The 23,167-nt window shown below is 46.6% G+C and overlaps 1 protein-coding gene across 3 annotated transcripts in view; it reads left to right on the top strand.

Moving 5' to 3' along the window:
* The window catches only part of GNG4 (G protein subunit gamma 4), a 45,865-nt gene that overhangs the window by 13,763 nt on the left and 8,935 nt on the right, over positions 1–23,167 (top strand). For all 3 annotated transcript variants that reach the window (XM_072971014.1, XM_072971015.1, XM_072971016.1), the window contains exons 2-3: positions 8,163–8,269; positions 12,673–12,781. In XM_072971014.1, the coding sequence (XP_072827115.1) occupies positions 12,683–12,781 (99 nt within the window). In that variant the 5' untranslated portion in view covers positions 8,163–8,269; positions 12,673–12,682. The remainder of the gene's footprint in view (positions 1–8,162; positions 8,270–12,672; positions 12,782–23,167) is intronic.

Genomic DNA, 23,167 nt, shown 5'->3' with positions numbered 1-23,167 from the left:
TGTTCACACAAAGGTGAAAGGATATCGGCTCAGCCCCGCCCCTGCGGCCGGCAACGCGGCCGCTGGCCCACTGCCTGCGGCCGCTTTTCTGTGCCATCTCAGGGTTTATTTTCAGTTCTTCTGTAACATATACACAGAATGATGTTTTCTTGTCAGTAAAGCGCTTTCTTTTGGCTAGGCAAGAATTAATCCATACATCGCCGTTCTTAGAAGAATTAGGAAAAGTAAATTACATCGGGTGTGTAAACAGCCTTAAGTCAGAAGCCCCTAGGAGCCCACAGCGCCGCCTCCTGGGAGCGTGAGCATCTGTGCCCCCAGGAGGGCTGGTCAGTGGAGGCTTCCAGTGGACAGAGCGGTGGGTACCCAGCTCCAGCCGCGTTTCAGAGTTCCTCCCCCAGACAATGTGCCCCTCGAGTCCACAGGCCACGCTTCCTAAGTGGCTCTGAGCTATACCCACCCCCATGCAGGGGGGCCAGGGGGCCATCACACAGACCTCACCCTGGTCCTGGGGGCAACTTCACTCTCTCCAGGTGGGCTAGCTTTCCTCCCTGAGGGTGTTAACACATGGAAGGCTTGCCTTGAAAATTTAAGGGGACGCTGGATCCCAGGGTTGTGCAAATGTGGTGTCACATTTGCACAGTCCTGACATGGTAGTGCCTCCTTAATTTCTGAACTCCAGGTGCCTCACCTGTCTCTTCTAGTCCAGGCCCTGCCCCCAAGCTTTGAAAAGGGTGGGAAGGTCCAAAAAACGAGAAGACAAGCCACAGACTGGGAGAAAATATTTGCAAAATGTATCTAATAAAGGGCTGGTATCCAAAATCTATAAAGAACTCTTAAAAATTCAACAATAAGAAAACAAACCAACCCTATTAAAAATGGGCAAGAGTTCTGCACAGGCACCTCACCAAAAGAAAGATACAAGGTATCTTTTAAATAAGCATGTGAAAAGGTGCTCCACATAGTGTGTCATCAGGGAAATGTAAATCAAAACAAGGAGCTAATCACTACACACCAATTAAAATGGCCAAAATCCAAAACACTGAAAACACCAAATGCTGGTGAGGATGTGGAGCGACAGGAAGTCTCATTGTTGGTGGTGGGAACGCAAAATGGAGCGGACACTTTGGAAGACAGTGCGGCAGTTCCTAACCAAACTAAACATACTCTTTTCACACAACCTAGCAGTTGTGCTCCTTGGTGTTTACCCAGAGAAGCTGAATACATGTATCCACACAACCTGCACGCAGATATTTGGAGCAGCTTTACTCATAACCTCTAGAACTTGGAAGCAACCAAGATGTCCTTCAGTAGGTGAAGGGATAAACTGTGGTACATCCGTAAAATGGTATATTATTCAGCACTGAAAAGAAATTAGCTACCAAGCCGTGAAAAGACATGGAGGAATCTTCAGTGCACAGTAGTAAGTGAAAGCAGCCGATCTGAAAGGTCATATACTGCATGATTCCAGCTACATGGCATTCTGAAAAAGGCACAGCTAGAAATAGATTAAAAGGTAAGTGGTTGCGTTAGAATGGCCATCCTTAAAAAGTCCACAAATGATAAATGCTGGAGAGGATGTGGAGAAAAGGGAATCCTCCTACACTGCTGGGGGAATGTAGTTTGCAGCCACTGTGGAGAACAGTATTGAGATTCCTCAAGAAACTAAGAGCTACCATATTATCCATCAGTCCCACTCCGGGGCATGTATCTGGAGAAGACTATAATTTGAAAAGATGCATGCACCCCGATGTTCATAGCAGCACTATTTACAACAGCCAAGACAGAGAAGCAACCTAATTGTCCATTGACAGATGTCTGGATAAAGAAGTTGTATATTTATACAATGGAATACTACTCAGCCATATAAAAGAATAAAATAATGCCATTTGCAGCAACATGGATGGACCTAGAGATGGTCGTTCTAGGTGAAGTAAGTCAGACAGAGAAAGAAAAATACCATATGATATCACTCATATGTGGAATCTAAAAAAAAAAAGACACAAATGAACTTATTTATAAAATAGAAACAGACTCACAGATGTAGAAAACAAACTTATGGTTACCATGGGGGAAATGGGGTAGGAAGGGATAAAATGGGAGTTCAGGATTTGCAGATGCTACTATATATAAAATAAATAAACAACAAGTTCATACTGTATAGCACAGGGAACTATATTCAATATCTTGTAGTAGCCCATAATGAAAAAGAATATGAAAAGGAATATATGTATATATGTATGACTGAAGCATGATGCTGTGCACCAGAAATTGACACAACATTGTAAACTGAATATACTTCAATTTATATATAAAAAAAAAAGATAAATGGTTGCTAGGAATTAGGCAAAGAACTGATTTTTTTTTTAACAGACTACTTCTTAGAGCAGTTTTAGGTTCACAGCAAAACTGAGCACAAGGTGGAGAGAGTTCTCATGTACCCCTACCCCCATGTATGTTCAGAATCCTGAAGAAATGAGACACAGTTGTTACAATCGATGAATGTCTGTTTACACATCATCACCACCCAAAGTCCACAGTTTACATTTGGGTTTATTCTTGGGGTTGTACACTCTATGGGTTCGGACAAAGCCTCAGAAGATTTTTAGGGCAGAGAAACTATTGTGTATGATGCTGCAATGGTGGGTTCGTATCATTACACACCTGTCCAAACTCCCCTTGGAAGCTCCTTTCAAGGTCAGTTCTTCCCCAGGCTCAAGAAAGCCGTGTGCTACAGATTTTTCCAAGAGCTTCAGCTCACGGAAAGCCCTCCTCTTACCGTGTTCAGGAGCCGGTTTCTAAATAGCACCCCTGGCCAAGACAAGTAACAGATTGTCAAAGGCAAGAGGAAACAGCGATGGAGCCAAAGACAGCAGAGAAATCTTACTTGATATGTCTTACTCTTAAAAATCTCATAGGAAGCAAAGAATTTGGGAAATAATTGACACAGATACTCATGTGCATGTGCACACAATGTAAAGTAAAACCCTGATACTTTTTTTTTTAACAAAAATCATCGTATTTTTGCTAAAAAAAAGATTAATTCTCCAGGAATGTGAAAATTAATGGTTTGCCCTACGAACGCTTATAGAAAATCCATTTTTCTTGAATGTCGCTGGGAGCTGACGTGTGACGATGTTTATCCTTTCCTCAATGAAGAATTTCGTGGAAAGTGGCTGTCTTTTTCTGTCAGTCGCTTCCCACTTTGTAAAAGTAGCTTTTCTGTTGAAGGAATGCCATGTCAAAACGGGCTCTGGCACCATCTGAGTACCACACTGCCTCTCAGAGGGCTTGGCCTGGGCCCCGTGACCCCTTTCCTTCTGAGTCTCCCTTTGGCATGGGGATGTCTACCCCGTGCCTGCCTCGCCACTGTTTTTTTGGAAGCAGGTGACTTGCCTGGTCTCACAGGTTCACAGCTGGAGAGGGTGAATCATGCCTCGAGTCTTACCCACACTTGATTTAGACGGTACTTAGATGAGATTTTGGAGTTGGGATGGATGCTGGGATAGATTAAGACTTTGGGGCTGTTGGAATGGGGTGAATTTATTTTTCACGTAAGAAGGACAGGAATTTGGGGGTCCAGGGGATGGAGTGCTACAAACTGCATTGCGTCGCCCACTGAATTCAGAATGTCACAGGATTTGACCGTATTTGGAAATAGGGCCTTTAAAGAGGTAATTACTGGACTCGTGTCGGTGGGCCCTAACCCAGCAGGACTGGCGTCCTTATAAAGAGAGGAGGTGAGGACACCGATGTGCAGAGGGGACACCATTTGAGGGCAGAGCGAGGAGGCAGCGTCTGCCGGCCAAAGAGAGAACCCTGAGAAGAAACCAGCCCTGCCTGCAGTTTGGTCTCGGGCATCTGGGCTTCAGGACTGCGAGGAAGGAGACGTCTGCTGTTTACGCCCCCAGGCCGGGGTGCTTCGTCGCGGCCCCTCCCCTCTTAAGCTGCTAGCTCCGCAGCATTTGTCTGATGTGCCATCGGGATCAGCCCGCACCCTTCAGGGACTCTTTCTGGACTAAGTGAGGGATGGACGTGGTCTCCCTGCACCGCCTGCGCGGGCGGGCGCTCCTTGTGTGAGAATCTCTGCCCTGTGGGTGACGGCCTTGGCTTCTGACCTCCTGCCGGGCTCCTGGACTCTCACGGAGACACGCGGGGGAAGGGGAGAGGGACAGCTGGGCAGGAATTTCAACAGGAGTGTTGTCAGAAGGGATCAAAGAATGAGGAGGACACTCAAGGAAGACACAGGAACCAACCTGAAGGGGCCCCGACTGGCGACGCCTGAGGCAGCTTGTGAATGAAGACAGACGCTGGCGGTAAGGCGTGACAGCCTCCTGCCAGACAGCAAACCGCGGGTCCCTGCTGATGCCGGCCAGCGCGTGGAGCCGTGGGGAGTCTGAGGAACAAACCTAGTGCCCGAGTGTCTTCTCACCATTAGAAAAAGTGCAACTACAGAGTGGGAGAACCTGGCAGACGCCGTGCTGGTCAAGAGACAAAAATAAACAGCAGCCGTGGGACAAGCTGGCGGTCGGTGCCCCCGACAAGGCGTGGGAACAGTGCGGTACGTGTTCCCTGACGTCCATGCCCAGGACCAACGCCTGACTTCCCGAGGGAGCCTGAAGCAAGGCCAGACTGAGGGACGTTCTAAGACATGAGAACTACACGTGTTTCTAAAGAACGTTATTGGTAACTTGAATGGAGTCTGAAGATTAAACGGTAGTAACGTTCCAGGGTGAACCTCCTGACTTTGATGGTTGAATTGTGGTCCATGTAAGAGGAGGCCCTTGTTTGCAGGAAATACACAGTATTCGGGGGCATCGGGGAATCGGGTTGGCAACTCACACGCAAGTGGCTCAGGAAAGAACTTATTTGTCCTGTACTTACAATCTTTCCGTAAACTCGAGGTTGTCACAAAACGTACATTTGTCTGATGTTAAGACAGGCTTTTTCAGTGATGCCAACAAGCCCGTGAGAAGATGCTCAGCGTCATTAGCCATCAGGCAAATGCAGATGAAAACCACAGTGCGGTCCCACTTCACACCCCCAAGATGACTACTGCCCCCCCACCCCGCCAAAGAAACAGAAAAGGAGCAAATGTTGGTGAGGATGCGGAAGAGCTGGAACCCCTGAACACGGCTGGTGCGAACGTAAAGTGGCTCAGAACAGGCACTCACATACAGGTGTGCGTGTTCAGAGCCGCACCACGCACAGCAGCCAAAAGGTAGGTGCACCCCAGGTGTTCAGCAAAAGCCAAATGGATAAAAAAAGAAAAAGTAATATGTCCTTATGATGGAATATTATTCAGCCATAGAAACGAATGAAGCGCTGATACGTGCTACAGTGTGGCTGAACCCTGAAAGCCTTGTGCTCAGGGAAAGATCTGAACGCAAAAGATCGCACGGTGTATGATTCCATTTAGATGAAATGTCCAGATAGGCAGACCCAAAGGGACAGAGCAGATGGATGGTTGCCAGGCTTCGGGGCGGGGGTAGAGACCTGCTTAGCGGCTCACTTTCATTTCAGAGTGATTGAAGTGTGTTGGAACAAGGTCGAGGTGGTGTTTGCACAACATGAGTGGACTGAATGCCACTGATCGTTCACTTTAAAGTGGTTAATTTGTTTATTGAAGATTTATTTGCAATGTGTTAGTTTCAGGTGTACAGCAAAGTGATTGGTCTAGAGATTATCATATTAAGTGAAGTCAAGTCAGACAGAAAAAGACAAATACCATATGATACCATTTCTATGTGGAATCTGGGGGGGAAAATGATACAAGTGAACTTATTTACAAAGCAGAAAGAGACTCACAGACATAGAAAACAAACTGTGGTTACCTAAGGGGCGGGGGGAGGGATAAATTAGGAGTCTGGGATTAACACATACATGCTACTATATATAAAATAGATAAAATGGTCAATATGTGAATTTCATCTCAACAATTTTTTTTTAATTCAGGCATTTTGATGTAAGTGTTGTATTTTTTTAAAAAAAAAAGAGGAAGTGGTAAGATAAAACGCAGTGGCCAGCAGCTGGGGTCTTTAGAAACAGTATTGCCTATAACCGGTCCCAGAGGGTGGACCCACCGCGTCCTAACTGGACAGCTCGCTCTGTGTGTACACCGCTGTCCCCCAGCAGGGCGCAGAGAGCCGTGGCACCGAAGTCCACAGCAGAGGGAATAAGCCCTCCGCGGGGGAGGCAGCGCATCTAGACGCACGGCAGCCACTGGTCTGCTTGACGCTGGAGGATGCCCCCAGCCCTGCGGGATGGTCAAATAACTGCGGATGGGGTGAAAAGGGGTCTCGCTGGGAGGGGTGCATGAACTCATTCTCTTCCATCAAGCACATGACCCACTAAATTTGTGCTGACGTCTTTGACTGCATAGCGTGTGACGTACGGTGTATGCAGTTGAGATAACTTGCAGAACGAGCCGTATGTGTATCATTGTCTCTGTAGACAGATGTTTCCCTGAGAGCAGGCTCCACAATTTGCGAAACGCAATGGCCAACAGCCTCATTTGCCGGGAGGGGTACTGTTCAGTGGTGGAGCGTGTGCTCAGCATGCACGAGTTCTTGGGTTCAATCCCCAGTCCTTCCGTTAAGTAAGTAAATATATAAACGTAATTACCTTCTCCCCACCAAAGAGACTGCGCTCTCCATAGAAACTACACAGTGGTTTGGTGTCCGGGGACTCAACAGCTCGTCTGTCACTTCTCCACTCTGCCAGGTTTCACTTGATGAAGCCTCAGGCACAGTCCCAGCAGTTTTGTGCCTCTGGCTCCGCAAAGAATAATTTACTGGTTCTGTTGGCACTGGAGTCTTTTTCCTTCAAATCTGAAAAGGCAAACTAAAAAGCAAAGGAGAACATCACAGATGAGTGTGGGATCTCCGTCCTCCGTCCCCTCACCCCTAGCCCGCCCGCCATGCTGGTCTGGGCCCAGGCGCTACCTGGCCCGAATACCCCCCCAGCCCCCCAGCCCTTCCAGGACCGGGACTTCTACTGCCCCTTCAAGTCATCAGTTTACGTCCCCATCCTCTAGGTGAGCCCACGCTCACTTCTAGGCTCCTTCCCTCCTCCCTTTGGAAGTTGGTGGGGGCGGGGCACGCTCACGATGGAGAACCTGTCTGCCTCCTCGGCGGCGTCTCAGGTCAGGAACCCCATGGGCCCCACAACTGGGGCCGACCAGCCGTCAAGGTCCTGTGCCATTTGGAAAACGAGTGGCTTGAAAACAGAGAACAAGTGGTTTTGAGAGCAGTGTTCACTAAGTGCAAAGAAACAGGTGAACAGACCCCGAAGGGCTTGCTAATAGCAGAGGGTAAAAACAGGGGAGGAGACAAGGGTAAAACTATGCAGAAGCCTCACGGCTCTGGGGGCGAGGGGGGCGTCCAGGTGCAACAGATGACCCAGACGGGGAGAAACGCGCCCGCGGGAAAGGGCAGGTGCGTGCAGCGGGGCGGGGAAAGGTGCTGAGCGCGACCTCAGCCCACGCCCCACGTGGAGCCGCAGCATCGCCCCATTCCTGTGTGGCCTTTGTCTTTGCTCCAGGTCCCCTGGGATCCCAGGGGTTGGCTGCTGTAGGGCAGGACGCTGGGGACCCGGGAGGGAGCCCACTGTCCCCGAGCCGGCCTTTCTGGAGGAGGGAGGTGGCAGGGCTGCTTGTCTCTGTGAAGAACCCCCTGCTTTAAAGCCCTCAATCCGATCGTCTCGTCTAAACGCCCTGTGGTCGGAGTGGGTTTTTCCTGCTGTGTGTAAGAGTCACGGGCGGCAGCGTGTTAACCGTAGTTCTCTCAGCGAAAATGCGTTATAATCCGTCTTCATTTTCTTTGTTGCAACGTTCTCTAGCTTCACGTTTTTCTTCAAAGGACATACCTTTTCATAATAAGGAAAAAAGTCATCTAAACTGTTTCTGGCTGGCAGAGGTCTGGCTGGAGGAGGGACAGAAAGGGGGAGGGGGAGGGCAGCGTGCAGGGTGGGGGTGGCCTGTGGCCTCCAGGTGTTCCCCTCTGCTCTTTCTGCCTTTGGTTCTCTGTGTCCCCTGTGATGATGGGCGAGCCGGGCTTGCAGAGACAGCTGCTGGGCGCCGGGACGGGGCACCGAGGGAGCCAGGCGGTCTGGAGGACACCTGGCGTCTGCCGCACCTGGTGACCCCTCTCTGGTTGTGCTTCCAGGTGAGCCTCAAAGCAGGAGCCCCGAGTCAGCCTCTCATCTGACAGCTGCCAGCTGCCGTCCCCAGACTGTCCCCTGCCCGGACCTGTGACCGCGCTGCCTCTCACAGGTGAGGAAGTGAGGTGTGCTGTGCAAGGGCGGGTTCTCCCTGGGGAGCAGGTGCTCTGCCCTCAGCACGTGGGGGGGCTGGGGAGAGGCTGGGCCATCGGGGTCCCTGATGTGTGGCCAGATCTTCCCCCCAGCACTTCCTTCCTGCAGTGGTCACCATCCCCCATGTAGCCTGTCTTACAAGGCACCCCTCCTCTCATTGTCCCCCCAGGGGAGTGGATGTGCCCCGTCTTGGGGGAGCAGTGGGTGGAGAACCAAGCCACCTCCATGCATTGCTGGCCTTGGCTGGGAAATCAGGTTGTGTGCACCGCCCCAGGAAAAGAGGCGTTCCTCAGGGAGGCACCCTGGCTCAGCAGCGGGCTGTGACAGAGTGGGGAGGGGGCCAACCAGTGCGCCCGCCCACCTGCCCCCTGCAGCCTAAGCTGCCTGGTCCCTTCAGGCCCAGTGGGCTGTCTCTTGGGCATTCCCCCAGCCAGCCCTTACCAGGGGCTTGTGGAGACAAGTCGTGCAGGGAGGGTGGCTGAAAAGGCACAGTAACATCCACACATCCAGAAATTCTAAGCACTGTTTCCCAAGTCACGGCAGATCAGAACACTGGAGACTGCCCTGCCCCTGACTCTGGGCTGAGCGAGGTATACACCACAGCGTGCAGCCCATCAGAACCCCCCAGGAAAGCCATCCATGTGAGTGGACCCCGTGTGCCCAGGAGAAAGACATCTGGCCACGGCAGTGACAGGGCCTGTCCCCTGAGTAGTTGGCACGTTTTCCCTTCTGTCTCATCTTCTAAAAGCCAAGGGCCAAGTGCGTGGTCCGCCATCTCATTCCATCCCCACTGCCCCCAACTCCCACTTCCCTCTTGGGTTGAGGTGGGTGTCCACGCACACGTGCACTTGGAGAGAGACATGCGTCAGCCCACGTGGAGGTGTGGTGTCTGGATGGTCTCGAAAGGGCAGAGATGTTACTCATCCGGGATCTAAGAGGTGCCTGGCCAGGTGGGAAAGGGGGACCCTCAGGTACCTTCCCGTGGGGTCATATCTTTAAAAGATTCGGTTGCCTTTAGCTCCGTTCAACAAAAGCCATCTCCTTCTCCAGTACCAGTACCTTCCTGGGTTACCTTGCCTACCGGGCGGGGTGAGGGTGGCCCCTCCCTGCCGTCTCAGGCCTAAGTTAGGCTGGGTTAGGATCACCCGAGGGGTGAGTCTGTCCTGGGAGAGGGACGGACCGAGGGTGTGGGGGATCCCTCTTCCGGCCCCGAAGGTCCCACTGGGCCGAGGAGGGTGGCAGAGATCAGGAAAGTGTTTCCTTCTGCTTCCACTAACGAACTCTGCAAAATTAAGTTATTTCACCTCCATGAGAATTTTAAAAATGAGAAGGTTGGACCTGGACCCCTGAGCTCCTTTCTGATAGTGACTTCCGGTGATTCGGAGCCTTGCTGGCCGGCGGACCAGCAGCAACTGGGAGCTTGCTGGAAACGCAGAATCTTGTAAATAAAATTCGATATAGCTCCCAGTACAGTGGAACATGATTCACCCATGAGAGGGAATGAAGCACTGGTACTTGGTGCTGAACCTTGAAAAGTTTCTGCCGAGTGACAGCAGCCAGACACGAAAGAGAACACCGTGTGTATCGCTTGACGTGAAGTGTCCAGAATAGGCAGATCCACAGACGGGAAGCACGTTAGGAGTGTCACCTTTCTGGGACGGATGGAAAATTCTGCAGTTAATCGTGGCAGCTGCACAACCTTATGCATGTACCCAAAGCACTGAAATGTCTGCTTTAAAATGATGAATGTTTTGGTATGTTAATTACGTAGTAGCAGCAGGAGTCCCACCCCTGGGCAGATACCAGAGGAAACTCTAATTTAAAAAGATACAATGAGGTATCACCTCACACCAGTCAGAATGGCTGTCATTCAAAAATCCACAAATGACAAATGCTGGAGAGGCTGTGGAGAAAGGGGAACCCTCCTACACTGCTGGTGGGAATGCAGTTTGGTGCAGCCACTGTGGAAAACAGTGTGGAGATTCCTCAAAAGACTAGGAATAGACTTACCATATGACCCAGGAATCCCACTCCTGGGCTTGTATCCAGAAGGAAATCTACTTCAGGATGACACCTGCACCCCAATGTTCATAGCAGCACTATTTACAATAGCCAAAATATAGAAACAGCCTAAATGTCCATCAACAGATGACTGGATAAAGAAGATGTGGTATATTTATACAATGGAATACTATTCAGCCATAAAAACTGACAACATAATGCCATTTGCAGCAACATGGATGCTCCTGGAGAATGTCATTCTAAGTGAAGTAAGCCAGAAAGAGAAAGAAAAATACAATATGAGATCACTCATATGTGGAATCTAAAAAACAAAAACAAAAACAAACAAACAAAAACAAAGCATAAATACAGGACAGAAATAGACTCATAGACAGAGAATACAGACTTGTGGTTGCCAGGAGGGTGGAGGGTGGGAAGGGATAGACTGGGATTTCAAAATTTGTAGAATAGATAAACAAGATTACACTGTATAGCACAGGGAAATACACACAAAATGTTATGATAACTCACAGAGAAAAAAATGTGACAATGAGTGTGTATATGTCCATGAATGACTGAAAAATTGTGCTGAACACTGGAATTTGACACAACATTGTAAAATGATTATAAATCAATAAAAAATGTTAAAAAATGAAAATAAAAATAAATAAAAAGATACAAGCACCCCCATGTTCACAGCAGCACTATTTACAACAGCCAAGACAGGGAAGTGACCTGAATGTCCATCCACAGATGACTGGATAAAGAAGCTGTGGTATATATGCACAATGGAATACTACTCAGCCATAAAAAGAATAAAATAAAGCCATTTGTAGCAACATGGATGGACCTGCAGATGATCATACTAAGTGAAGCAAGTCAAACAAAGACAAATATCATATGATATCACTTATATGTGGAATCTTAAAAAATGACACAAATGAACATATTTGCAAAATAGAAACAACTCACGGACATAGAAAACAAATTTATGGTTACCAAGGGGGTAAGGTGGGGGGAATAAATTGGGCGTTTGAGATTAGCAGATACACACTACTGTATATAAAACAGATAAGCAACAAGGTCCTACTGTACAGCACAGGGAACTATATTCATTCAATACCTTGTAACAGCCTATGATGAAAAAGAATATGAAAAGGAATATATATATATATATGTATATATGCATATAACTGAATCACTATGCTGTACACCAGAAACTAACAACATTGTAAGTCAACTATACTTCAATTAAAAAAATACATATTGGATCCAGATTTTCAATAAATTGCAATTTCTTCCAACACCCTTTTAGGGAAGAAAAGAGAAAGTTTTATTTTTTTCAAACATTGCCTGTGGACAAATGAAGTTGCCATCACTCCTCATCCGGGCCAGAGAGTTAGTGTGTTTGTCAGAAAGCCCAGGGAGTGGCCTGCCCTCCGCAGGCCTGGCCAAGCCTCCCACACCTCCCTGTGCACTGGTGAAAACCACTGTCACCATGTGACCCACCCCCGGCTCTCGGGCTGAAGTGAAGTGGTGGGCTCCCTCCAGGCACCTTCTCATTAGATGGGGTAACTGTAGTCGACGGCGCGTGCTTTCTTGTGGGACAGTCAGCATCAGGGAGAATTTCTTCCGCCTTCTAGAAAAACAAATCCATGCTTGCTATAGGGGTGTGTGTGTGTGTGTGTGTGTGTGTGTGTGTGTGTGTGTGTGTGTGTGTGTGTGTGTGTGTGTGTGATGGAATGACAGCAAATTCAGATTAATAACCCAGCAAGCCCATTTGGGGCAAACTTGCATTTCACACTACAGATGGCTAGGGGGCGCCATATTTTCCACAGACAGTAGAAAGACCCTCTAACTGGGCTTCGAAACGTTGAGTTTGGGTTCTGGGTCCACGAAATTTGGCTGCAGAACCTTTGGCCCTTGGCTTAGCTGCTCTGTGGTTTTCACTTTCTTTACGTACAAAACAAAACTCAGTGTATTTTGTAAAGTTTGCAGTTTTAAGGGCTGCTAGAAGAATGAGTAAACCAGGGTGTATGAAAATGATTTATTGTGAACAAAGCACGGTACAGATGCCAAGGTCTCATTATGGTCGCGGGGGCAGGAAAGTAACTCTGGGACCCCCTGTCACCTTCTGCTCCCTCTCGCCAGCGCTGGGAAGTCTTACAAGCAAAAGCCCAACACCCTGCTCCCATCGCTCTGATGAAGTGTCCTTTCTTACCCCAGGAAGGTCGGCTCCCGCTGCTCCCCAGCCTGGACAGAGATGCTGCAGGAATGGGGAGGGGGTGGGAGCTGGGGGGTGGTCTCTGTCTTACTTTTGGAAAAGCAGCTCTTCCAGCCCCTGAACTTGGGTTGTTTCAGGGGCAGCGGAATGAAAGAAGGCATGTCCAGTAACAGCACCATGAGCATCTCGCAGGCCAGGAGGGCCGTGGAGCAGCTGAAGATGGAGGCCTGCATGGACAGGGTGAAGGTAAGCACACAGGCAAGTCAGCCTGGCCCCCCAACCAGCATGCAGCTCAGATCATTCCTCCCCTTTGCCCCGCGGTCTTGTGAGAGTCACCCTCTAGAGCACCCGGCCAACCCTGGCAGCTGTAACATTTGCAGACGCCTGTTTGCTCTGGAGTTCTGAGTGTGCCCAAGGATTCGGGTAATGCAGAATACACAGTGTGCATGGATTCCGTCAGGAGTTGCCAAAAATAGACTCATACTCATCTCAGCTCTGTTTGGCACCGTTGTCAGGCCAATGAGCGAGAGAGTTTAACCGTGAGATCCAGCATCGTTTTCCCGCCTGATTCTGTGACTTTGAGGTTGGACCAGTGTCGGATGTTTTGATGGGGGCTGTCGGAGTGAAGTACCGAACCCTGCACTGTGCGTGTCGAACGCGCCTTTAGGGAAAGGGAGGAAGGCTGGCAGCCGTGTTCATTTCGCTGGTGAGTGTACGTCTCTTCACGCTGGGAGAGCTGACACGAGATGAAGCCACCTCTCCTCCAGATGCCACTGAGAAGCGAGGGGGAGGCCGGGTGAAGTGTGTGGCTCTGGGATGCAGCTGAGGCTCATTGACTGTAATAGATCTGACAGCAGGACACGTGAGTCCAGTGTGTCTGCGGTCCTTGGGGACCAGGGTACCCAGGCGTCTGGGATTCAAATAAGACAGACTCCCTGGGGCAGTGGGTGACACCAAAAGCCTTCTGCGGGCAGAGGGAGCAGCCCCCCCTCCCCGAGGCTCCCCCCCGCCGAGAGCTCTGGCCGGGGAGCGCCAGCACATGTCTCCATCAGGAAAGCTATCCCCTTTCCCAGGGCTTCCGGGTCCAAGCTCTCCAAGGAGGCAGTAAACATGCACAAAGTGACACGTGTGTACAAAGCAAGGAGGAAATGCAGGATGACCCGCGCTGGGTGCAAGCGGACTGGCCGCATCGTGCGCACACTGAGACCGGCTGCAAATCGGACGCCAGTCCCTGATCACCGGGCCAGAGGAGGGGCCAGAAACGGAACTGTCCTGAAAGCGGGGGTGGGGGGTGTGGAAGCGTGTCTGAGGCAGACAGTCAGCACTCTAGCGGTTCAAAGACAGGACAGACACCTGCTGAGAAGATGTGGGGAGATTCACTGTTTAGACAAACATCCCTGAGCACCTGCTCTGCCCTCAGCGCGGTCCTGGGGTGGAAACCCAAGTGGGACGTTCCCGCAGTGTTGCTCAGAGAAGTCGCCTGGGGGTCGTGAGCTGGGAGCTGGTGATGAGGTGGCACTGAGGAGAAGGGAAGGCTGGTATGAACTAGCCTGGCTCATTTTGAGCCTTTGAATCTGACAGAGGAGTTGCAGGTTGTCGCGGGAAGATGCCGGGTATGCAGGTACAGGTCGTGAAAGGGACTGGGGGTGCAGCCGAGGCGATGAGGTGAACTAAGGTGAGCAGGAGATGAATTGTCAGAAGCCAGGAGGCAGCAGGAGCTGCAGGGAAACCCAACAGAGGCAGCGAGGGGAAGAAAGCGGGTGTGGTGTGTACAGGGCCCGGGTGCCTGGAGAGGCCAGCACACCCAGCGTGGGAGACACCAGGGACAGAGCAGTTAGACCCCAACTATCCAGCCTGTGGCCAGAGGACCGGAAAGACGGTGAGCAGCGGTTCTGGCGGTGGGACGGTTGCCATACTGGGGAGTTCGACTTTGGCAGGAAGATACACGCCATGATAACAGGTGCCCACCTGTGACCATCACCTCCCCTGGGGGTCTTTGTGGGGACCACATGCCCCCACGGGGAAAGGCGCTTCAAGAGTCACTAACGGAACATGCGCAGTCTCTAAAAGGAGGAGGAGAGATCGGAAGGCAACTCAAAGTCCCGTGTGTTACTCAGACGGTATTCAAGAGATGGGCGTCCTGGTCCTGCGGTGACTGGGTTATGGAAACACGGCTCCCTGATCCCGGGAGAGGCCGCCCGAGGCATCTCAGACTCTGTGCTAATTCCAGTGACAGCACGTCAGATTTGGTTCAGAGATGGCAGAGCTTTGCCGTTGAAGAGGTGACCGGGACTGCCAGGGAGAGAGGTGGCCCTGAGGGACCACAGCCCAGCCACAGCCTCATTGTCAAGTGATTTTGGGGGGTTTTTTGCTCACATAACCTTGAACACTTATTTATTTATTTTTAAATTATGGTAAGATACACATAATGTAATTTACCATCTTAACCATTTTTTATTGAAGTTGAGTTGATTTACAATGTTGTATTCGTTTCTGGTGCGCAGCATAGTGATTCAGTTATGCATTTATATATGTGTTCTTTTCATTATAGGTTTACTGCAGGCCGTTGAGTATAGTTCCCACGCTGTACAGTAGGGCCTTGTTGTTTATCTGCTCTGTACGTGGTAGTCTGTATTAACCATTTTTAAGTGTACAAATGCAGTAGCGTTAAGTACACCCACAATATCGTGCAACTGTCACCACCATCCATTTCCAGAGCTTGTTCATTATCCCAAACAGGAACTCTGTGCATTAAAGCCCAACTCCCCATCCCTCCATCCCTCAGCCTCTGGCAGCTTCTCTTACACCTTCTGTCTCTGTGAATTTGACTATTCAAGCTATTTCATTCGTGTAAGTAGAATCATACAGTATTTGTCCCAATTTTGTGTGTGGCTTATTTCGCTTAGCATATGAAGTTTTGTCTCGTGTGGTGTGTGTCAGAATTTCATTGATTTGTTTGGCTAAATAGTATTTCATTATATGTATTTGTCCATCCAGTTTATTTGTCCATTCATCCTTTGATGAACATTTGGGTTCTTTCCAGCTTTTGGTTACTGTTAATAATGCTGCTGTTGCAGGGAGGGTACATCTCAGTGGTAGAGCACGTGCTTAGCATGCACAGGTCCTGGGTTCAATCCCCAGCACTTCTACCAAAAAAAAAACAAACAAATTGTTTAAATGCATAAATAAGCCTAACTTATTTTATTTAAAAAATGTAAAATGAGGTTTGCTCATTTGGTGTGTAAAAGGAAAGTTAAGACATGATCAAACAATATTTTAGTTAGGAAATACAAAGACATATGAATTGAATTTGCAAGTGTTTAAGATACAGCTTACGAGGGGAGGGCATAGCTCAGGGGTAGAGCACATGCTTAGCATGCACGAGGTCCTAGGGTCAATCCCCAGTCCCTCCATTAAAAAAAAAAAAGATACAGCTTATGTGTGCACTCCTTACTCCATGTAGAATCTTTTTCCAAACCTTAAATGTATGAGAGTGAATCAGACATATTTCAAGGCACAGAGCATACTTAAGGCTCCTCAAAGAGAAAGGTAGAACTTAAAGGGAGGGTATGAGAAAGTAGGTGCCCTTATCTGGGAGTTTTAAATCTTGTTTTGAAAATAACACAGTTTTTCTGTCCATAAAAGTAGTACTTATTTAGAAAAATTCGGAAAATATAGAAAAGTATAAAGAAGAAAATTTAAATAATCTATAACCACTGCATTTTCATGTTTTTCCATCTGTTTACCTATTGTTCTTTTTATAAAACTATGGTTCTAATGTACATATTCTTGACGAAATTTCAACCAACTAGAAGAAAAAAGGGAATTTTATTTGAGCCAAACTGAGGATTATAACCCGGGAGATAGGCTCTCAGAAACTCTGAGAACTGTTCCACCCATTAGAAGTCGAAGGCACAGTCATATACATTTTTGGGACAAAGGATCATACATCAGAATGGCACATCAACATTTTACAAGAAGTTCACCCAGGATATGTACATAGTCCAGGTAAACAGGTAGAAACAGCAAGTCACCATAACCCTCTACAGCCCTGGGAAAGAACACTGCTCTTTTAAGAAGCAACATTGTTAGCATCTGAAGAAAGGGGAAAAAATTGATCTTCATGGTCGAGCAGGCACTCCCATCTTTGAGGGAATTTGGTTGATAGGTAATGCAGATTAGGGAGGGAGGGAAGGAGGTCCAAACAGACAGAGAGAAAGAGAATTTTATGTTTCATTTCTCTTGTCTTGCCTTAAAATATAAATTTCATTTCATCAGTTTATTACTTTTTGCAACCTGATTTATCACTGAGCAATTTATGGTGATTATATATCCAGGTCAGTAAATACTCTTCTAAAATGTCATTTTTAATATCTCTTTTCTCTGTCGTCTGATGTGCAGTTACTTTACTGGCCTCCTGTTCTGGGGCGTTTCCATTCTATCCAGTTCTTCAGTCTGATTTCTTTCTTAATTAAAGTGGGGTTGATTTACAATATTGTGTTAGTTTCAGGTGTACAGCAAAGTGATACAGTTATGTATATATTTTTCAGATTATTTTTATTATTACTTATTGTCACTTTGAGATATTAAATATAGTTTCCTGTGCTCTGCAGTAAATCCTTGTTACTTATCTATTTGGTGTACAGTAGTTTGTATCTGTTAGTCCCATACTCCTAATTTATCCCTCCCCACCTCCCTTTCCCCTTTGGTAACCATAAATTTGTTCTCTATTTCTGTGAGTATTTCTATAGTCATATGTAGTATTTTTTAGATTCCACGTATAAGTGATAGCATATAATATTTGTCTTTCTCTGTCTGACTTACTTTACTTAATAAGATATTCTCTTAAGTCCATCCATGTTCCTGCAGGTGGCAATATTTCATTCTTTTTTGGCTGAGTAATATTCCACTGTGTATATACCACGGTTTCTTAAGCCAGTTGACTATTGATGGACACTTTGGTTGTTTCTGTCTTGGCTCTTGTAAATGGTTCTGCTGTGAACATTGGGGTGCAGGTATCTTTTTAAATTGGAGTTTTCATCTTTTCCAGATATATTCCCAGGAGTAGGATTGCTGGATCATATGGTAGCTGTAATTCTAATTTTTTGAGAAACCTCTGTACTGTTCTCCATAGTGGCTGCACCAATTTACCTTCCCACTAGCAGTGTAGGAAGCTTCCTTTTTCTCCACACCCTCTCTAGCATTTATTATTTGTAGACTTTTCTGTGATAGCCGTTCTGACAGGTGAGGTGATAACAAATTGTGGTTTTGATTTGCATTTCTCTAATAATTAGCCATGTTGAGCCTCTTCATGTGCCGTTGGCCATCTGGATGTCTTTGGAGAAATAACTGTTTGGGTGTTCTGCCCATTTTTTTGATTGGTTTGTTTGTTTCTTTGATACTGAGTTGTATAAGCTGTTTGTGTATTTTGTACATAAAACCCTTGTCAGTGGCATCGTTTGCAAATATTTTCTTCCATTCCATAGGCTGTCTTTTCGTTTTGCTTTTAAGTTTGGTTAGGTCTTGTTTATTTTTACTTTTATTTCTTTTGCCTTGGGAGACATCTAAGAAAAAAATTGCTATGATTTATATTCGAGAATGTTTTGTCCATGTTCTCTTTTAGGAGTTTTATGGTGTCATGTCTTCTGTTTAGATCTTTAAACCATTTTGAGTTTTTGTGTATGGTGTGAGGGAGCATTCTGATTTCATTGATTTGCATATGGCTGTCCAGTGTTCCCAACACCACTTGCCAAAGAGACTGTCTCTTCTCCATTGTATATTCTTGCCTCCTTTGTCACATACTCGTTGACTGTAAGTGTGTGGGTTTATTTCTGGGCTCGCTTTTCTGTGTCACTGATCTGTGTGTCTGTTTTTGTACTAGTGCCATGCTGTTTTGAGCACTGTAGCTTTGTAGTGTTGTCTGACATCTGGAAGGGTTATGCCTCTAGTTTTCTTCTTTTTCCTGAGGATTGCTTTGGCCATTCTGGGTCTTGTGGTTACATACAAATTTTAGGATTATTTGTTCTGGTTCTGTGAAAAATGTCCTGGGTATTTTGATAGGGATTGCACTGAATCTGTAGATTGCTTTGGAGAGTATGGCCATTTTAATAGTATTACTTCTCTAATCCAAGAGCATGGGATAGCTTTCCATTTCTTTGAATCATCTTCAGTTTCCTTTATCAAGGTTTTATAGTTTTCAGTGTATGTCTTTCACCTCCTCAGTTTATTCCCAAGTATTTTTTTAACGTGATTTTATTTTTTTTGGAGGGGGAGGTAATTAGGTTTATTTATTCATCTATTTTCAATGGCAGTACTGAGGATTGAGCCCAGAACCTCGTGCATGCTAAGCACACACTACTTCTGAGGTACACCCTCCCTCCTTTGACATGATTTTAAATGGAACTTTTTTTCACTTTCTGATATTTCATTGTTAGTATAAAGAAATGGAACAGATTTCTGTATATTAATCTTGTATCCTGTTACCTTGCTGAAGCCATTTCTGAGTTCTGATAGTTTTTGTCTAGAGGCTTTAGGGCTCTCTATGAGTTTCATGTCGTTTGCTAATAGTGAGTTTTACCTCTTCCCTTTCAATGTGGAAATGTTTTATTTCTTTTTCTTGTCTGATTGCTGTAGCTAGGACTTTCAATACTATGTTGAATAGAAGTGGTGAGAGTGGCATCCTTGTCTTGTCCCTTAATTTACTGAGAATGCTTTCACCTTTTTACCCTTGAGTATTAGGTTGCCCGTGGGTTTTCCATGAATGGTTTTTATTATGTTGAGATACGCTCCCTCTATATCCACTTTGGTAAGGGTTTTTATCATGAATGGATGTTTAATGTTTTTCAGCTGCTTTTTCTGGATCTATTGCGATGATCATGTGGTTTTTATCTTTCCTTCTGTTAATATGGTGTATCACATTAATTTTTTTTTTGTAAGTTGAATCATCCTTGTGACCTGGAATGAGTCCAACTTGAACATGGTGTATGATCCTTTTTATGTATCATTGGACTCAGTTTCCTAATATTTTGTTGAGGTTTTTGCCTTTATACATAAACCTTCCCATGCTGAAATTAAACATTCACATATTTTTTTCTAGTTCTTTTCTTTTTTTTTTCACATTTAACTATCTAATCCACGAAAATCCATTATGTCATTTAGTTAAGAACCAAGATAAAAATTTTTTTAAAGTTTATTTTTTCAAAATTTAAAACCATTCATAATTAACAACCTGTAATTCCCCCTCTTGATCTGAAATGATTCTGCTCTCCCACGTTTGAGCAGACACTAACTCCCCAGAGTATTTCTGTTCCTACCTCTGATCACTCATTCTTGTTCCCGTTACGAGGTCTCTTCCTGCCGTATGAGCGCAAGTGGTCTCCAGTTCTATGCCAAGCCCACTTCTCTTTTAAACCTTTAGCGTCTTGGGTAAACTCACTTATTCCTGTGGCTTTTTATGTATCTGTGTCTCCAGTGCAGCCACTGAGCTTTTGTTCTGTGTATCTAGGGGCCTACTGGTCAACCCCCCAGAGCCTTTAAAATCAGCACATCCAAAACTGACCTTTTTAAAAAAATTTCATTCTGTTCTTTTTGTGTATTCTCCTTCATTTCATTATACCACCTGGTCTCTCAAATGAACAACTCTCTTCCCCCACCACCATAGCTAATCTGTTTCCAAATCCTACCAGTTTAGCTCCATGAACCTTTCTGAGACCCGTCTCCCTTTATTGCCTGGCCAAGTGCAGGAGCTGTAGGTGGTTGATCTGCCTCTAGTCTTCCCTCCTCAGATCTATCCTTCCCCTTTCTCGAAATTGGTCTACTAGAAATATCTGACTGTGAATTCCTCTACTTAAAACTGCAGTGGAAAAAATTAGTAAAAAAAAAAATAAAAGGAGGGGGAAAGGTATAGCTCAGTGATAGAGTGCGTGCTTAGCATGCATGAGGTCCCGGGTTCAATCCCCAGTACTTCAGTTAAAAAAAATTAGTAAAACTGCAGTGAATAAAACAGGCATTGCTCTGTATGACCTACAAGACTCTTAATCAGCCCACTCATTGTATTCAAGGAATTTCTAAAACTCCTCCAGCCTCATCTCTGTGTACTTCCTTCCACACGTCTGCACACACACTTTCCCTAGCATTTCTTCAGTATTCCAGGCTGTGACACGTTCTTTTGCCTTTTCACGCGATCATCGCTCCATCTGCAAGGTTTTTCCCTCCTCTGCCTGGGAAGTGTCTCTTCATTCATGAAATGCCGGTTGAGAGAGGGAAACCAGACACGGGTCTGTGAGCCTCGGCATCCACCCACCTGGCTTTTCACAAAGGCCGTCTGCTTGCACCTTTCGGAGTGATGACGGTTTCTCGTCGGCCGAGTTGCTGGGGTGGCCCACTTCTCGTAGGAGATGCCACGCACCTCTTTTCCTGTTGGGACTTGAAACTGATGTTCTTCCCTGTTGATTCTTCTCTGGGTGTCTGAAATTGCCGGGGCTTGAGTGAGATTGGCGAGAGCTCCCCCTTCCGGCCTTCCCACTCCATTTTAGTGAGGTTCCCTTTTCTTAATTTTCACTGGGGTTATGGCTTCAACATATGAGTTTGGGAAACATATCAGTCCATAACTTCAATCAAGGATTTAGCTGTAACAAATAAAACCATCAAAGTACTAGGAAGATAGGAGCAGATGTTTTTATAACATGAGTTTGGGAAGGAAAAAAATCCACAGTTCATTGAGTGAAAGTTTTCACTGCATTGAAAAAAACTCTAAAGGCAGAGGGTGTAGCTCAGTAGCGGAGCACGTGTTCAGCACGCGTGAGGTCCCGGGTTCAATCCCCAGCCCCTCCAGTGAGTAAGTAAGTAAGTAAGTAAATACCTAATCCTCCCCAGAAAGAAAAGAAACGTTCATCCCCCTGCAGGGGGACATTTTGGGTGGGGGCACCACCGGCATCAGATGGTCCCGATCGTTTCTGAGAAACTTCCTTGTGTCTAGGGCTCAAACATCCTTTCGCACTTACCAACAGTCATGGATGACACACTGTGTGTGTGACAGCACCTGTGTAATCACTCAACCAAAAACAAGCAGCTGCCATAACTCCAGTTTGCGGGGGTGGGCTGAGTGCCTGCTCGCTGTGGGTTGTCCAGGACGACCCAGCTCAGCGGTCTGCTGCTTGTGTGTTTGTTCTGATTGAACTATAGATGATTTACAACGTGTTCATTCCTGGTGCACAGCACGGTGATTCAGTTATACACACATATATTCCTTTTCATTTTTTTATTATAGGCTATTACAGGAAACTGAATATGGTTCCCTGTGCTGTACAGTAGGACCCTGTTGTTTATCTGCTTTATATATTAGTAGTATATCTGCCAAGGGGGCATTCTTTCTGGCTCACAACCCTGTGCTTCCTCTCTCAGAGATGCCGCTGGCTTTCTAGAAACCCTAGAGCTAGAATCCATCATTCTGTTCATCTTTCACCTCTCAGTCAGTCCCAGAAACCTCCTGAGTGACCCACAAGTTCCCATCACCACATAAATTACTCTTTTGGTGAACTTGCAAAATGACCGCATTCTGGCTTCTGTGGGATACTGGGCTGTATCAAAGACGAGAGGTGGTCAGAGTCATGCAGGACACATACCAGCCTGTTTGAAAGGGTTTGGTTAAGTCAGGGTCGAGGGTGAACCTGGGTCAATTGCCCTAAACAAACTGAGAGCTTTGTAATTCCCGTGGTGAAGGCTGTGTGATAAGAAGCTCTTACTTAGGTTAACTTGGAGATATTAAAACTTTCTTGCAAGCATCTTAGAATTACCTTTTGATGTGGGGAAAAAATTCTTTATGCTGGTAAAGCTAAACATTATTCTGGACATTTGACTTTAGAATTCAGAGAGGGACTCTCTGTTATAGTATTCATTTATTCACGCATACCTCCTACCCCCTCTGATTTCCCCCAGGAGTAACCTTACTCGCTTCTAGCCAGACGCTAAGTGTGACCTAGGACCCAATGACTGAGAATTGCCTGTATTGATCTGGGTCAATAAAGAGTAGTTACTGGGCAGGGGGAAGGCACAGGTCAGTGGTAGAGTGTTTGCTTAGCATGCACGAGGTCCTGGGTTCAATCCCCAGTACCTCCAGTTTAAAAATTGTTTTAATAAATAAATAAACCTAATTACCTCCCTACCCCCACCCCCCCAAAAAAGAAAAGAGTAGTTGCTGGGAGCCACTGGGAAGCAAAGGTCTTAGCTCATGCTGCTGTAACACAATATCATAGACTAGAAATTCCTTTTTCACAGCTCTGCAGGCTGGGAAGTCTCAGAGCAGGGGCCAGCGTGGTCAGGTTGTGGTGCGGGCTCTCTTCCATGTGGCCGCCTTCTTGCTGGTTCACGTGGAGGGGGGAGAGAGGGTACCTCTCCCCTGTCTCTTCTTCTAAGGGCACTAATCCCTTTCATGAAGGTTCAACCCTTACCTACCAAAGGCCCCACCTCCAAACACCATCACATTGGAAATTAGGGCTTCAGCATACGAATTGGAGGTGGTGGGGGAAGACACATAGTCTATAGCATCAAAACATGGAAGTATCTTGAGACTGCCCTTAAGAACGGGTGTGTTGACCTCAAATACTATCCAACATTACAAATAAAAATAAAATA

This window comes from Vicugna pacos, chromosome 11 (assembly GCF_048564905.1).
Source record: "Vicugna pacos chromosome 11, VicPac4, whole genome shotgun sequence".
Classification (NCBI taxonomy): Eukaryota; Metazoa; Chordata; class Mammalia; order Artiodactyla; family Camelidae; genus Vicugna; species Vicugna pacos.
This window is presented reverse-complemented; position numbering and strand designations above follow the sequence as displayed.